The sequence below is a fragment of the Vigna angularis genome, chromosome 6 (genome assembly GCF_016808095.1).
Source record: "Vigna angularis cultivar LongXiaoDou No.4 chromosome 6, ASM1680809v1, whole genome shotgun sequence".
NCBI classification, from domain to species: domain Eukaryota; kingdom Viridiplantae; phylum Streptophyta; class Magnoliopsida; order Fabales; family Fabaceae; genus Vigna; species Vigna angularis.
In genome coordinates, this window is record NC_068975.1 from 34,679,409 (window position 1) to 34,697,537 (window position 18,129).

Consider the following 18,129-nt stretch of genomic DNA (forward strand, 5'->3'; position numbering starts at 1 on the left):
CGAGAGCGTTTTACCGCTCGACCATCAACATTAACCGAGAGGGATTTGCCGCTCGTCCTTCAACATGAACCGGGAGGGATTTACCTCTTGTCCTTCAACATGAACCGAGAGGGATTTACCTCTCGGTCTTTGATTTTGACCTAGAAGTCCTTCCTAGGGAACATGCTTTATCGTTCAGCTTTGAGAGGGCTTTACCTCTCTGCTTTGAGCTAGGAGTGCTTCCTAGCGAACGGGATTTACCGTTCGGCTTTGAGAGGGCTTTACCTCTCCCCCGAGAGGGATTTAGCGCTCGGTCTTTGACCTACGAGTGCTTCCTAGGGAACGGGCTTTACCGTTCAGCTCTGAGAGGGCTTTACCTCTCTGCTTTGGGCTAGGAGTGCTTCCTAGCGAACGGGATTTACCGTTCGGCTTTGAGAGGGCTTTACCTCTCTCTCGAGAGGGATTTATCGCTCGGTCTTGCACTTGATCGTTTGCTGACGAAATTGGCAATCAGTGTTTGCAATAGGAGACTTCCCCTTCGTTAATTGAATTTCATGATACTTTAAGCATGAAGTCTGTTTATGACAAGATCTTAGTCTGCACTTGCATAGTTGATGGCGTGGATTTTGATATATATTTCTTCAAGATGCTCCCTTGCTGAAATTCTCATGATGATATATATTATGGTATATAACCGTATAATAAATGATTCGGTTACCATACTTTATGAATTGCACCGAATAAAAAACATATATAATAAACAAGGTATCAAAATTGTCTTGAGACTTTATAATATTGTTGTTGATAGTTATCTCTAACACAACAATTTCTTTGACTATTTTAATCATGCCAAAAAATATTTCGGTTATAATAATTAGATAACTATATTTATAGTTATATACTATATTATATATAATATATCATATATCATATATCATATAATATATTATGGATTATACTATATATATTTAAAATATCTATATAAAATAGTTGTTATAATATTCATTGTCAATTAGATATTTTATGAAATATTCATATTTCAAAAAATACTTATCTTGTTGATGACGTCTCACGTAGAGATGATGATTCATGTAGTGTAGTTTTCACTTTGTCAAAAGTTTCTGGTGTTGATCTGAAATAGTGATGTCGAGACCGAACGCTCGTTTTGGTTTCTTGTGGTTTCTAATCATCTTTCTGGTGCTTTGTTCTTCCTCCATGCTCCTCGTGGTCACCATTGGGTTTGACGCTCGGCCCCACGGTGGGCGCTAAAATGTCTCGGTAGATATTTTGCGGGACCGAGAGACTAACCTGCTGATGTGTCTGAACCGCTCGCTCGCTTCCAAACTCCTGCTATTGGCCTATCGATGTTTGCACATACCGATCGGTCTCCTTCTTGACGAGGGAGGATGTACCGACTCCTAGTTGAATATTTAGTGAATGGTTATCACTATTGAGTATTTGAGAGTAACGTAGAGTAAATAATGCGTAAGTGGCACGTACCTGACTTTCGGCCTTGGCTTTGTATTTATAATTTACCTCATGGATCTTGAACTGATGTAAGCCCAATAAAATATAAACAGATTACTTGGAAATTCGGTTGGTTGTTTATAACCACTCGGTCAATATTTTATACGATACATGTCTCGGTAGATATTTTGCGGGACCGACAGACTAACCTGCTGATGTGTCTGAACCGCTCGCTCGCTTCCAAACTCCTCCTATTGGCCGATCGGTGTTGGCACAAACCGATCGGTCTCCTTCTTAACGAGGGAGGATGTACCGGCTCCTAGTTGAATATTTAGTTAATGGTTATCACTATTGAGTATTTGAGAGTAACGTAGAGTAAATAATGCGTAAGTGGCACGTACCTGGCTTTTGGCCTTGGCTTTGTATTTATAATTTACCTCATGGATCCTGAGCTGATATAAGCCCAATAAAATATAAACAGAATAAGATATAAACAGATTACCTGGAAATTCGGTTGGTTGTTTATAACCACTCGGTCAATATTTTATACGATACACACTCCATTTATGTGTTATAGATGTATAGGAGTAGCTAAACTCAATTTCATTGGAATTAGAAGTAATATATCTAAATTTTTTATAGTTATTTTTATGTAATAGACAATCTTTCATATCTCTTGTGTTCTATCCTTTTTACACATTTACATGATGAAATATATTTGCTATTTAATGGTATCTAATTATTGAAAAATGTTTTACAACCTAGATATGAATAAAACAATAAAAAAATTTAGCTCTAGACATAAACAAATTATGGTTACAACAAAATCCAACGTAAAAGTCATATTCGATTTTAATTTCATTTTAACCAATTTTCAATTAGACTTTTTTCATTCAAAGGAAATCTAAGTGCTTCTTTTAAAATAATATTTACAAGTTAAACAAACATTAAAATAACAATTTTTTTATTTGAATTAAATAGTTAACTAATTTCTTATTTTACCTTTTTTTTCATCTACATAGTAAATGAATATGAAAATTATTTAAAGTTTAAAAGATACAACAAAATAAAAATGGAAGAAAATTTCCCCAGAATTAAAACAAATGTAAAAGAAAAGAGAGAATAATAAATCATTAAAAGTAAAACAAAATTCATTGTCTCATTATTAAAAGTGTATTCACATGAATAGATACTACTGTTTATTTAGATTTGTGAAGACGGAATTACAAAATAAATTGCGTTGGTTTTCATTGATTTAGAAGCGATGCACTGCGCGCTTATTTGCGGGATTAGTAAAAATTTCAATCTTCACTCTTTGTGTAACACCCTACTATTTTAAAGGGTATTACTGATAGTAGAGACTAAATTAATTTGATATCTCTTATAAACAATCAAACTTTATTTCATTTAATCCAAAGTACAATACCAAACTTACAAACTTTAAACAATATAGTCTTCACCATTGAAATTTCAACTTATAAGTTTTACACAACATAATCTTCCCAATACAAATTTATTCTTTTTACAAAAATCCCTGAAAGTTTTTCCCCGCATCTCTCTCATCTCTAAGCTTGTTCAACCGCATCTGCAACATTATCTAATCACATATAACATGAGTTATATGATCATAGTACAAACAAATAAGGGTAAGCCAACCTTATCATAAAATCATTAAACTTGTAAAAATATTATAATCATGTATTTCTGCAATTGATAAAATATCATTATTCCGATGTCATTAATTCATCATTATCAAAGTCATCTTTCCCATTTCCATAAATCTTACAAGTGTACCATGCTTACTCATGAAGCCTTATGGTCAGACCGCTCTCTGCCTGCTTCCTTAAGCCTCACTTATATACTATGTCTTACTTTCCGAAGCCTTATGGTCAGACCCCTCTCTGCCTGCTTCTATATAACTTACGAATCATATGTTTATGTCAAAGCCTTATGGTCAGACCACTTTCTGCCTGCTTTCATAAACCTCAGGTGTTACTTTGCTCATACCAAACTCTCATGGTATAACTCGAACATACTACTCCCGGTAGTAAACATCATTTCATAAGTAATGATTTCTCATATCCACTCCAACATTTCATAAAACCAACAATTCATACCCTCTTATCCACCTAACTCAATCATGTTCATTCTTTAATCAAGAATTCATAATAACCCGTTTTGGTATCAATAAATTAAACATATTACCATATATTATGCTTCATATTATAAACTCATTTTGCCCATAACGAGTATAACTCAACATATTTTCACCAAACAAAGATCATGGATCAACCAAAATATATCAACATATCGTAGGAACTACATATTAAAGTCTGGGCTCAATGTAATAATAAATAAAATATATATGAAATTTTTAACATGATAATATTATGCATCTATAATCAACTTGTTTTATTTTATTTTCATCCTAGTAGAGATTTTTCTTTACTCCAATTGGTCACCGGAGAGGACCCAGATGTCTGAACGCATCAAACTCACCTTCGACGCCAGCACATATGACTAGTCACAACTGACTGGACCAGGCCAGGGCTGCTCTATGATCAGGGATGTGCCAACTCAGGTTTTTAAGGTTCCTCTATCCTACCAACAAAGGGAGGCCCTCAATAATTAATCAATTTATTTATTTAATTTATCTACCTTGTTGTCTTATGCTCTAAATCTAAAATGCCTAATTTTAATATTTTTACTTCCTCTCACAACAACCTCAAACAGTATCTGTATATCTATTTAATACTCATATATAAGCAATTACAGAACCCTTACTCCAGACCTTCCAACAAGATCAATTTCAGCCAACAAACTCATTCAATAAATTCATCGCATCTCAACATGTACAATTTAACAATTTCAGTTATAACACCCAATATAATAAAAGTCATAAAACAGTTTCGCAAGAGAACACCAGTTCAACATTCGTATATTTATAAATTCATACAAAAATAATTAGTTGCCCTTACCATCAAAATAATATTAATATAAAAATTCAGGGGAATCAAGAAGTTGAATCTGGCAGAGCCGGTTAGACAACTTCTAATCCATCCAAAAATACAATATAATTAAATAACACGAACATTAACATGTCTGGGGAAACAAGAAGTTGAATCTGGCAGAGCCGGTTAGACAACTTCTAATCCATCCAAAAATACAATATAATTAAATAACACGAACATTAACATGTCTGGGGAAACAAGAAGTTGAATCTGGCAGAGCCGGTTAGACAACTTCTAATCCTTCCAAAATACAATAAAAATAAATAAGGAAAGCAATAAAATGTTTGGGGAAACAAGAAATTGAATCTGGCAGAGCCGGTTAGACAATTTCTAATCCTTCCAAAATACAAAATAAACAACTAATAACATACAAATGGCATAACATAATCAACATCACATTTTACAACTATCACACTTGGATATCAACACAAAAGCATACTCTCATTTAAAATTCAAGATCATACAGAAACAAAATACTCCATATTCAAGATTTAAGATCAGACAAAAGCAAAATATAGCATATTCAAGACTCAAGATAATACAAAAGGAAATACTCAAAGTTAGCTCCCCTTACCTCTATTCCAGACTTAGTTTCTTCTTCTCAAACCGTTCTCCGGAAACTTTCAGAATTTCCCCTCTTCAACTATAATTTACTCCAACTCTCTTCTCTCACAATTTCTCTAGAATTTTGGTGTAAATTTCCAGCCTCCCCCCCTTGGCTATTTATAGTAAAAAAATTTACTATTCATTTTTACTATTCATTTTTTTATTCATTTTACTATTACAAAAATAATTTTTTTATTTGCAAATTGGTGAATTCTGATCTCAAAGCTACGTGTAACACTTATCCTTTCCAAAAATAGTTTTTTTTTTTGTTTTTTTTTTTTTTTTTTTTTTTTTTTTTTTTACTATTCACTTTTTACTATTCACAATTTACTATTCACTAATTTTTTTTTTTTTTTTTTTTTGGTATCTAATTTCAAGGATCTTACACTTTGCGTGGATTTGTACGGATTTAAAACAACTTTTGATGAATAATCTCGTTTGTCCTCATTCAATTTTCACTGTTCCAAACGTATTCCAGCACAGCATCAGTAAATCACATATTCATACACCTCTCTCACCACTCATCAAATTGTTTCATCATCCAATTAATCTGTTTTTTTCATCGTTAGTTTAGGAGTGAAGAAAACAAACCCCAAACAATACTTCAACTTATTTTTCGTTCACTGTTATAAATTATGCATTTTTATAATTCAAAAATTTATATTTGAGTCTAATAAAATTGTTATAATGGTGTTTTATGTAAGTGAAGTTTATTTGCAATTATTTTTTTTTGGGTGAAGTTTAAAAGAAATAATTAAATTACAATTTCTTTACATTTTTATAATTAAATAAAATCATACCACTTGGTAATAAATTATATTACAAAAAATATTATATTTAAAAATAAATTCATTTTACTAAATTATAATTTTTTTACATTTTAAAAATTAATTTTAATAATTTATGTTAATTTTTTAATTTTTATAAACATTTTTACAATTAAATATAACATTAATAATTATTTATATTACTTTAATAAGTAGAGATATTTTGGTAATTTTCAATTTCTATCAATTGAACAAAAATTTTTTATTATTCATTCACTCTCTTTCAAATCATTTATCTAAAGTAAACACACCATAAAAAAAAAAAAGAAAAAACAATTACAAATAACGGCCACGGGGAAAGTGAAGAAGTTTAATAATAATTGAAAATTTTATTAAATATCTCCTTCTTATTGTCACGTCAATTAACACTTTGAATTCTATTTAATATTTATATATTATATTAATTGGCATAATAAAAAATTATTAAAAAAATAAAAAAATATATAAAATTATGTCAGGTGGTTTTAATATCTTATATGCACATTTAAATTTAGTTATATAAATTAAAAAGGCACAGTTGATAAAATATAATAAATGCTCAAAATTCAGAAAAATAAAGTTCCAAAAGAGTTTGGTTTGAGAACTTTAATGAAACTACACTACAAGCTTAATGGGTTCAACCTGAAAATGGGTCCATTTGCATGCCTTTTATCTAAGATCGCCCATTTTGATTTTCACAAATCTAAAACCTTACTCTTTCTCTCAGGAACGACAAATGAATTAGTTTCATAGATAATGTTTGAATTAGTTTTTATTTTAATAGAAAATAGTGTAAATATAAATAATATTTGATTTTTTAAATTAGATACTAGACGAAGATGTTGTACACATATTTGTTTTATCTCAGTTCTTATATATGCTCTAATAATCATCTTCAATAGATTCATGTTAAATATTATTATAATTTTTGATATTTTAACTACGATGACACTTCCAAATCTATTCATCATTTATTCTCGATTAAGTAATTATTTCACAACACATAAGTTTAAATTATTAAAATATTAAAAATTAAAAAACTCATATTAACTTTTATTTAGTCCTTAATTTCATAACTTATTTCTAAGATACATAATATTTAACTTTTATACAATGGTTATTTAATATCTTATTTTATATTTTTCATGTGTGAATACATTAGTAATTCAAGCATGAGATGAATATTCCTAAAAATGAAAAAAAAAATCACTGACATATGAATAAAATGTTATCCATAAACCTTAAAGTTTTGTATTACATGATATAATATTTATATGGACAAATCATACATAAAAAATAGTATATCTCTCCTGTCTATTCGCATAACATGTTATGGTAGAAACGTGGGGAACATGGGATGCTTTCTTTCCCTCTACATTGTACGCTTCTTCTCCCAAAAATGCAATTCATATTTTTCGTTTTTATTTTATGCTATTGACTGGGGAAATTAAAACATGTTTTTGTGGCATATATCAATTATTGTTTTGTGTCATTTTTTTACCGTGTTTTATTTTTGTTGGTGTTTTTTAATTTTTAGTTTATAATGTTATAATACTTGTGGTCATTTATCTCTCCACAAACAGAGGTAGGCCTACATAACAGAAGAGTGTGGGCAATGATTTTTCCTTTTTTTCTTTTATGAAAAAACTAAGTTATCTTTATTTTCCCCTTTTCCTATTGTTTTCTTTCTTAACCATGTTTGTGTCATTTTGCATACAAATTTAACAGTGTTTCCCTTTTTGTCTGACTAAATAAAGCACCATATTTTGTTTTCAGCCTTTTTGCTATACCAAAAGAATGCATAACTTGGTGTTAATTAGAAGCGATTGGGTTAATTGTTGGAGGTGGGAAGGAGATATAATAATAATAATAATAATAATAATAATAATAATAATAATAATAATAATAATAATAATGAGTGAGTTGCGAAGTTGAAAGTTTGTCTCCAATCATTTAGAAGGTGTATTTGTGTGATACTGAAACTATAAACATGGTTATCCCAGCAGTAAGAAAGGTACACGGAGGAAGCTTTTTGTAACACAGCTCCCATCAGAACAGTGAGTTGTCAGAGAGAGGAGACTTCAACACAAGTTAGAGAGCTACAGAGGTGGTCCAGGAAGAGATTACTTACTGATTTTCATCTCATTTTTGGTGCAGACAGAACGGTGGGAACAGAAAAAGGGAAAGATGATTAGAAAGGAAAGCAATAAATTAATATGTAGATAGATAGATACATACATACATACGTGGACACTGGTGCAGAGAATCAACCCCTACAACTACAAGTGCAAATCAAAGAGATATAATTAATGCCATTATAGAGAAAAATAGCAGGTAAGGAATGGGGTATCTGCATTCTGCAATGCCTCTATCTATATGGAATATGGTACGGATACACTTACTATATATATAGCTTCATTTTGCTTCATAATTGCTCACAGGGTACGCTTGCTTGCGCACGTTTTGCACTTTGCTAGGTTTATATTAATAAATAAAAAAATTTTAGTGGAGTTATGGCCAAAACGCCAAATGGGGTTCCAAAAGTTGGAGCCACTACACTAATCAAGAACAACTATAGTAATGCTACCTCTCAGGAAGGTCTACTTCAGTTGCTAAAGTTGTTTGATGCGATTGTAGTCCCAATTTTCTGCCTAGTTTCCTGTCTGTCTCCCCCAAACAGAGAGCCATGAGAGAGATCAGAGATTCACAGAAACAAAAGAGACTTCGCCATGCATGGTCCCCTGCCCCTTTCATATGTCAGAACCTATCAAAAGATTTATGTAGATACTAAGAAAATATATACTTTTTCTTACTTTCTGCTCATCTAACTTTTATATTTAATGCATGCCATTCTCACTCACATACATAATAATGCCACACCTATATCCCTTCTTTATCCCTAATCCCTCAACATCTTTATATATTATGCCTTTCAGCTAGTTTGTTCAATGCCATTTTCTTCCTTGCATGAAATCAGATTCTGCAATAAATCACCCAACTACAAAAATTCATAACACCAAGGAACTAACTAAACCAATTTCGTTCTGTTTGGGTAAGCTTGTATCCACTTTCCTATGTTACTTAAACTTGTTTGAATGTCAGTTCGTTTATGGGATTACACTAGCTAGTTATAAGCACAGTATTTTTTAAATAATATTTTTACAACATACACGCACGTGGATGCCTTTAGTTCGCACTGGTTTATGTTGTTCTAATTCATACAGATAAAGACAGATCAAATGTGGTTGTACTGGGAGCTAGACCGAGTTAGAATCAGAACTACCAATTAATCAAAAAGTACAACCAAAAGCAAAGTTTAAGATATTTGTTTATATATACTAATTGATCTATGACAAAGAGTACTAGTCGTTTTTCGGTAAACTGATTATCTTCACTTTAGATTTTAAAGGCACTGGTTTGTCAGAAGACGGGTTAAAGGATGTAATTGGACAAGTATTCTCGAGGATAAATATTTATTTATATGGAATTAAAATTCATAATAAATAAATGTCATCAGTAGTACATATATAACATTATGCTTTAAGTTTATAATAAACTGATTTTTAAAATTATAAAGTATATTTTAGATTTACGATAAACAATTTAAATTATAATACGTGTTTCTTTTTAATAGTTGACAACTTAAAAAGACTACTAAAATTTACTTTAGAAATTAATATGCAGACAGAGATGTATGGGTGTAAACTGAAAAATATAGTTAAAAAATGTAATTTAGAATAGTTGAAAGAATTCTGCTAACTAGTTGCAACGTGAAATGTACTTATAAGTCAAGGAGAAGAAGGATATTCTCATTATCTAACTGAGATAGAAAGTTAAAACTATATGTTTTCATTTACGATATTAATTAGAGTACAACATTTCTATATTTACATATACTACATAATCTTTGTTCAAGTAACAAAGAAAAGGAGAAAAAATAAGGTGATTTAAAGGTGTTGATGATAGTCCAGACAAACATAGGAAATAATCTGATGCAGAAATGTAACAGTGTAAGTTTGATGGTGATAGGTGGATAGGTAAAAACCATTTTGACTTTCAAAGTGACGAACTTTTCTTTCTGGTGTCTTGAAATTAAAAAATATGAATTATAGAATTCTTAAGAACACATTTGAGAGTTTTATTCAAACACATTTTGCCTAATGATTAATATGACGTCCTGAGTGAATAGTATATGTATTGATTAAAGGGTGAAGTTTAGTTGAGGGTAAGTTAATGAATCTGGTTTCCATGATAAGAAAGAAAAAGAAAGAGAAGAGAGAAGCAATATGTATGATTTCATAGTCGTGGTGATTGTTTTCTTGACGTCTATTCCATTTCCATGGCAGGATTTGCATAAAGAGAAGAAAGAGTATATATAGGGTCTCAACCTACCTATGCATGCATCTTCCGAAGGCAGTGTGTGGTCATTCAGAATGACAGCTGAATCGCAACCTTGTATCATATTTCCTTCTTTTTCTACCACACAGCACAACCAAACTCATTCACTCATTTCCATAGTCAAACCACAACTATACTCGTCATAGCCATCTATTCAAAAAATACAAACTTTTTACGTGCTGTGATATATAACACACCTTCTTTCAACATTTAAATTCATCAATCTAATTATGTACTATTTGTTCTTTGTTGTTTCTTGTTTGTTGGTGTACTTTCTGCTTCACATTTACTTATTTTCTTGTTGCTTTGCTTCTCGACGACAATGTTATCTTAGAATCTAACAAATTAAATGTGTTTATTTTCGAATATTCTTACTATTTTGAATTTGGACAAACCAATATGAAATCTGGACATTTTTTCTAGTCTACGTCATATCACATCTGTCACGTGTTCTCTCTCCTTTTGGTTGTGTTTGGTCCTGATATGTTCACTCCAGTGGATATGTTTTTATTTATATACAGCATATTTCATGAGTTACTTTTCTTTACTTGTATGAAAAAATGGACAGTGCAAATTTGAATAGGATTAATTAAAAAACAGTGACTCAAAAACTGCAATGAAATTTTGGATACTTGTATATGTTGTTGGGAAAGTATTGGTAGATTTTATGAGTAGACTGTTTAAGATGAGGACGTATATGAGAAGACAGTGATAATTGGATAACAGGGAATGCATTACTGTTGCTAAACTATCAGAAAGCACTGAACCCCTGATATAGTTTTGCGTATTGAAAGCCGTTATTGTAGAATTGTGAATGGTCTTGTCTAGACCGGGTGAGTGAAGTAATTTAATTATTTCTTTACAAATGTTTTCATATATTAATTTTATTATCTTTGTTTATTAACCTGTTTTAATATGTCAATTTGTTCTCTCACACTCGTGTAAGTTTAATCGATTTGTTTTTTTTAATTTTTAATATCAAGTCATAGATTTTATTTATTTTTCTAGACATTTTATAAGTTTTAGATCCATTTTCAGTTTGGATGTGTCTTTCAATTTTGGTTTTATTAATTATATTTTGAACAAGGTTTCTGATATCTTGTTAAAAACGGACCACCTCAAATTCAATCTTAAATGGCTGATTAGTTTTATAAACGAAATGAATTATGTCTGATACATATATCAGAAACGAGTTTATTATAATACCTTCTTTTTCTAATTAAATGGAATTATCTCTTGTTCTTATATTTCAAACTTATTCTTATTTAAAAAAGAGGGGTATGTATAAGATTCTTTCTCCAAAATTTTCAAGTCATTGTTCATTTTTGTTCCTCCTAAATCAAGAACTAGACTTTCTGAAATTTAGTTCCGAAAGTGTTTGTTTTTAAATTAAATTTGAAAGAAAATTCAGAAATAGTTCAATTACAAAGTGATTAATCTTCTGTAGAATAGAATTAATATTTTAGAAACTAAATTTATAAAAGTTAAAAGTCACTTCTGGATATTTATTTTTTTCAGAATTAAATAGGAGCAATGAAGAGTATAAAAAAACTGAAAGAGAAATTCTTAATAGTTTGAATTGATAATTAATGTAGTAATTTGTTGGATGAAGTTGGGTTGGATGTTGTTCTGGGTGTGTAAAGCAGTGTAATTGAAGAGTTGGAATTGAAAAAAAAAATGTAAAAATGACGATAAATATGGTCCCTCGAGTCAATCCAAAGCTCTTGATCCATTGTTTGGCAAGAATAAGCGTAAAAGGTTGCAATTACTAAGCCACCACCGCTTTCCAATCAAAGAGAAGATGGTATAAGGTTCTTGACTTTGAAACAGCGAATTTATTTCCACAACAACCTCTTCCATTAGAATAATCCAACACTTATTTCTTCCCCCAGTCATTATTAATACACTGCTAGCACTCCCAAGTCACCAACACTCTCCTTTCCTTTCCCCCAAAGAAATGTGGTAAAAGAAAGAGACAAAGTGATCAGAAGCCCACCCTTCCCCTTACCCTTATCTCTCACTCATGAAAGCCCTAGCATTAAGACCCTTTTCCCTGTCATCTCTCAGACAACAAGATTCCTAATTAAGTCCCCAGCATCTATTCCTTTCCATGTTCCATTTGCTTCTCGTCCGGGGGAATTTCCTTGTACTTTAAAGAACCTCCACACTCACTAAACCCTTTTTTTCTTCACACTATTAATGCAAAAGTTCTTTCTATGCAAAAGCTACCTATATAGCAGGGGATGGGATACATGGTACTCGTCATTCCCTTTTATTTATTTCCCTTTCCTTTCTAGTTCATCTTTCTCACACCCGATTCCTCTTTCCCTTTCCTCCTTTTTTATATATTTTCTTTAATACCCTTTTTTCTTTCATTTTATTGTGTTAACTTCCGATATATGTGAATAATTTTGTACCTTTTCTTTGTACTAGATCCCAACCTCTTATATTAACATTATCATAACATCGGTGAGATGCACAGTTACACACAGGCTAGGGTAGGTGAAGACCCTATATAAGAAGCCACGTTGTGTTGGCCCTTTGAGTTCAGTTCAGACCCAAAAGCAACACCAACAAAAACTACTGCTGCTTCTGGATTTTTTTTTTCTCTTCTTGTTGGCTGTTTTTCATATCTAATAACTTTCACTTCAGTATTTTTCCACCATCATCATGGCTTCTTCTAACAGACACTGGCCGAGCATGTTCAAGTCTAAGCCCTGCAACCCTCACCACCAATGGCAGCATGACATCAACTCCTCCCTCATCTCAACTGGTTGCCACAGAAGCCCTTACACTTCAGGTTTGCCACACTTTCAAAACCCTTTCCCATTCTGAACCCAAAGTTCAATCACTTTACCTATCATAATACCCTCTTACTTTACAACATTTACAACCCAGAAATATATGTATCATGCACTTCGCTTTTACTTCCAAGTTGATTTTCATATTCTTTATATACATAAAATATTGGTAGATATCATGATTTACATTGTTATTTAATTTTATGTGTAAATTTCTTAACATTATGTGTTTTATTTTCCCTCTTCTTTTTGTTTCTTTCTTTCTTTACCACTACAGGTACCGGTTGTGAAGAGAGAAGTCCGGAGCCAAAGCCAAGGTGGAATCCAAAACCTGAGCAAATTCGGATTCTGGAAGCTATATTCAACTCAGGAATGGTGAATCCTCCTAGGGATGAAATAAGAAAGATAAGGGCACAGTTACAAGAGTATGGCCAAGTGGGTGATGCAAACGTATTCTATTGGTTTCAGAACCGCAAATCAAGGAGCAAACACAAGCTTCGCCATCTCCAAAACATGAAAAACCAGAACCTTGAAGCTCAACAAAACCCCACATCTCTCCCTCAAATCACTGCACCATCATCCTCGTCTTCCTCCTCTGAGAAATCCTCTCCAAAAGAATTAATACCTACCAAGGTATTTTCCATCGGATTCTCTAACGTCACCGATGTGGTACCTAATTCTCCGACTACTTCTGTGAACCAGACCTATTTTCAGACTCACAACGAGTCTTCCATGCTTCCACCCCCACCTGCTGCTGCTGCCGCACAAACTGGGGGTTTCTTCTTCCCAGTGCAACATCATGGGCAGGGAGTACCACCTAGTACGGTGGCATCCCAAGGGTTTTGCTTCTCGGAGCTGTCCAATGTTGTTCAACTTCAATCACCTCCTCAACACAACGTTGGTCCTTGCACCAGTCTCTTGCTCAGTGAAATCGTAGGCCACGGTGGTGCTGCTTCAAAGAAAGATCTGGAACAAGACAAGAGTCTGAAAATAATGCACCACCAGCCCTCACTGTTTAATTTCTGTGTCACTCCCACAACAACAGCTCCTACTACTGCCTCAGCTGTACCTCCCATCACTACCTCAACCACCACTGTTCTATCCCCCGTCATTGCTCAAGTTCAAGGTAATTTTATTTAGAATTTTTCATTCTCTTTGGATATATTTCTTTTAATACAGTATGAAAAAATTATTTTTATGTTTTCAAAAATTAGTTTAAAACACGAAAAATTAATGAAAAAAAAGGTATCAGAAAGAGAACATAACATTACTGCAAGTTAGTTCATTATTAAATTTGGTTTGCATTGCGATTTGCAGAAATGACTTGAACAATTCATTTTTCCCCATGCCCTGAACCACTGGGTAACAAATATACAGTGTGACATTCTTAATGGAGCTTGGTTGCTTGTTACTTTCAATATATATAAAAGAATAGTCATGGATGACAGGATGAGTAGTGTGTACCACACGAGTAAGAAGAGTATTTTTTGTAAAATGTTTTATATAGAAGGAGAAAAAAAGAGGAAAATACAGAATAAATGGATTGATAAGATAAAAAAATATATGTAAGTTTTAAAATGATTAGGTTGAAGATGATGGGTAGCATGGATTTTGGGTCACGTGTGCATGGCTTTAATTGGCCTTAGCCTATAGTTGACTTGTGGTAGCTTGTGTTTCGACTTGCACATGAGAGATATCTGTGTGTATCTCAGGCATGGCAGATCCAGCTGCTGCGGCGAGATCAACGGTGTTCATTAACGATGTGGCATTCGAGGTAGCGGTGGGTCCTTTCAATGTGCGTGAAGCTTTTGGAGATGATGCTGTGCTCATCCACGCCACTGGTCAACCTGTGCTAACAAACCAATGGGGTGTCACTCTTCATTCACTCCAGCATGGTGCATGTTATTATTTGGTGCGCACATTAGACCTGCTTCTGTTGCAATAACTTTTACTTCATTTTATGTGCTCATAACTTTTTTATTATTATTATTATCATTGACATATATATTTCATCATTATGCAGATATAGGAAGAGAAAGCTAAATGATGATGCATGGGAAAGATTTTAGATATGGTGTTTTTTCTGTCTGTTTCGATCGTTCTGTCCTTTTTTTCTGTTCTTATCTATCTCTACGTGTGTATTACTATTAGGGTTATTAATAGGGGTTTCTAGACACTGCTTTATGAGTTAAAGTATGGATGTTATGACTTTGTTGACCTGATCATGTGTAACTTTTCTCCTAATTTAGTTTAAAGCAACTCATGGTTAATACCTATATATCATGTTATATTTGGGTTATTGTTATTGATGTGTTTTACTCCTTATGCTATTATTGACAATCAGAAAAAGTTACTGGTGATCCGAAAATGAAGTAAGGAACCGTATGGTTTAATCTGCATAGACGATACAGTTAACTATTAGAATTTGAACAAGTGTTGAGATAGATGGTGATGTTCTGATACGTTTTTGCTTGGGGGTTGCGTGTGAATAATCAAGAAGTTACAATTATTAGTTCATGACGCAGCTTTTTTGGACTAACATGTTACATCTCACGAAAATACAAAACTGGTTTTGTTGGGAATTATCATTGCCATAGGCATATTTAGGGTCCACGGGCTCTTTCGTTAGTCAAGGAAAACTCACTAATTTTGAATAATGTTTATTTCCAAGTACAGTGGTGTTTTTCCTTGCATTTAACTTTATTCCATAATTGTTTACAACTTGGAACTTTTGAATTTTTTGGTCAAATATTAAATCTTTTATTATAACAAGAATTTCATTTAATTTGGTCAATAAGTTGTAATTTCTTGAATACTACTTAATTTGAGAGTTTATTTCCTAAATTACAAAATGGCATTTCAGGATTTTGGATTGATACAGTGAGTCGTCTTTTTGTGCTTATCTATTTTGACTTAGAATATTTGGGTAATTGTAGAGAAGAAATAGCAAATGAAATGGATTACAATCTCAAAAAGATTAGCACAACGGTGGAGATTCCAACTGAGAAACTCCAGGGCTAGTTTTTGCTAGAAAGTTAGCACAGAAATTAATTACCTTCCCTTAAGGAATGAACAAAGTCCTAGATTCAGTTTCCTTTCATAAAAATCACGAATGCTCTCAGACAGTGGTTTAATGCAAATGAGAACTATGAACAACTGTTAAGTTTGGTAGCCTGTAATGACTCTGAAATTGTTCAAGAATTGACAAAGAAAGATATATACATCAATAAAATTATATTTAAATCATTTCGACAATTCTAATCGATTCCAATAATGACACTTTATTGAAATAAAAAAGGTATATATATATATATATATATATATATATATATATATATATATATATATATATATATATATATATATATATTACAAAGTTAATTATTTTTATACTGTTATTTCATTACAATTTTGTTAAGTTTATATTAGTTTTATAAAAATTACTTTTAAAGTCTCGTCAATCATGTTTTTTTATTAATTGATGATGGAAATTTGTTTGCCTAATATTAGATTTTTCTTTTCATTGAGTCCTACGCTGTCTATATGTTAGCAGAAGTCTCTTCTTTTCTAAGATTGGGAAATAATGATTTCTTAATTTGAATGTTTTAAACCATGAAGTTGTTTTATCAGTTCTATGATACTTTTTTCCTATGGGAATTCAAGACCGTTGTAGTGTAATTTTAAACAATTTTGGAAATATAATCATATGTAAGTCCAATAGTTAAGATAAAAAATATTTTAAAATAGTTTAAAATCCCAAATTAATTAAAGATAAAATCAATAATTTAGATATAAATCTTATCACACAAATCACAAGTTAAATTAAATTTATAATTTATTTCTTAATATAATATTAAAATAATTTAAAATATATAATTAAATTCATCCACATTAACAAATACTTTCTCTTGCATCGAAACTCATAAAAATCTTTAAAAGATAGAAAAGAAACAGAAACTTGCATGATAAATAAGCAAAACCCGAACTCATAAAGATCTTTTAAAGAAAGAAAAGAAACATAAAGTTTAGTTAATGATTTTTTTCTTTCTCTGGTAATTATGTTAATGTTTGAGAAAAAAAATTGATAAAAAATATAAATTCACCAAAAAATATATTAAGAAGTATAGCTTTATTTTTTCTTAAAATCTCTCCAATTATTTAGCGTGCTAAAATATTTATATATCTCAAAAAGTAAATTATCATGTATTTGTTTTTATAAATTTACTTGAGGTACGAAGTTAGGCAAATGTTTAAAGTATAGAATACATGTAGAGTTTATGATAAAGAAAGAGCATTAAACATGTAAGTTTATGAGTAGGGGAAAAGTGTTTGGAGATACTTGGAGATATTTGTGCCAAGAAAAATGATTTTTGACACATTTACAGTTTTTACATTTATTTGATGTTATTTTTACTTTTTTTTCTTTTTTCTTTTTTAAAAATATACAAAAGTTTATACTTTTATAAGTATTTTATCTTTACACTCTGTATTAAATGAACGTAAAAATATGTTATAATACCATTGATTTTAGAAGAAAGAATGGTTGGTCTTGGAAAAAAGGTGGTAAGCTGAGTGTATGGCATATAAAAGCGCATCTTGTTTACACGAATCAGAAAGGTCTGACCCGAAACGGAATGCTACCAACGTTTTCACACAAACTGCCAAATTGAATTTTGTCTCCACCCACCTACCTAACCAAGAAAGAACCTACAAACACTGCAAAAACATGTCTTCAACTCACTCACTGTTCTTTTCTTTCTTCCTATAATATGTATATTGAAGCACATCTCATCAAATTAACAGGAGAGTGGTTGTTGACGAGAGGTCACAACTCAGAGCTTGTACAGTCACAGATTGGTTTACGTGTTCTTCCAACACAACAGTGTTTCCTCTCATGTTTTGATGCCTCGATTTGACACACCGATTTCGATATGTCTCTGCACTCCACTCTCTCTCTCTTTCTTCACCTCCAATTAATCTTCCTCATTATGCTATGCTATGCTACGCTATGCTATGCTATGTCACACCCCAACATCCCTTTTCTTTTCTTCCTATCTTTTC

The 18,129-nt window shown here is 31.7% G+C and overlaps 1 protein-coding gene across 1 annotated transcript; it reads left to right on the forward strand.

The window, feature by feature from the left end:
- Positions 1–12,216: 12,216 nt before the first annotated feature.
- On the forward strand, positions 12,217–15,319 carry LOC108342336 (WUSCHEL-related homeobox 9). Its single transcript, XM_017580093.2, has 5 exons — positions 12,217–12,522; positions 12,701–13,067; positions 13,346–14,194; positions 14,781–14,980; positions 15,092–15,319. The coding sequence occupies exons 2-5, from the start codon at positions 12,938–12,940 to the stop codon at positions 15,095–15,097; spliced, it is 1,185 nt and encodes a 394-aa protein (XP_017435582.1). The 5' UTR covers positions 12,217–12,522; positions 12,701–12,937; the 3' UTR covers positions 15,098–15,319.
- The last annotated feature ends 2,810 nt before the right edge of the window (positions 15,320–18,129 follow it).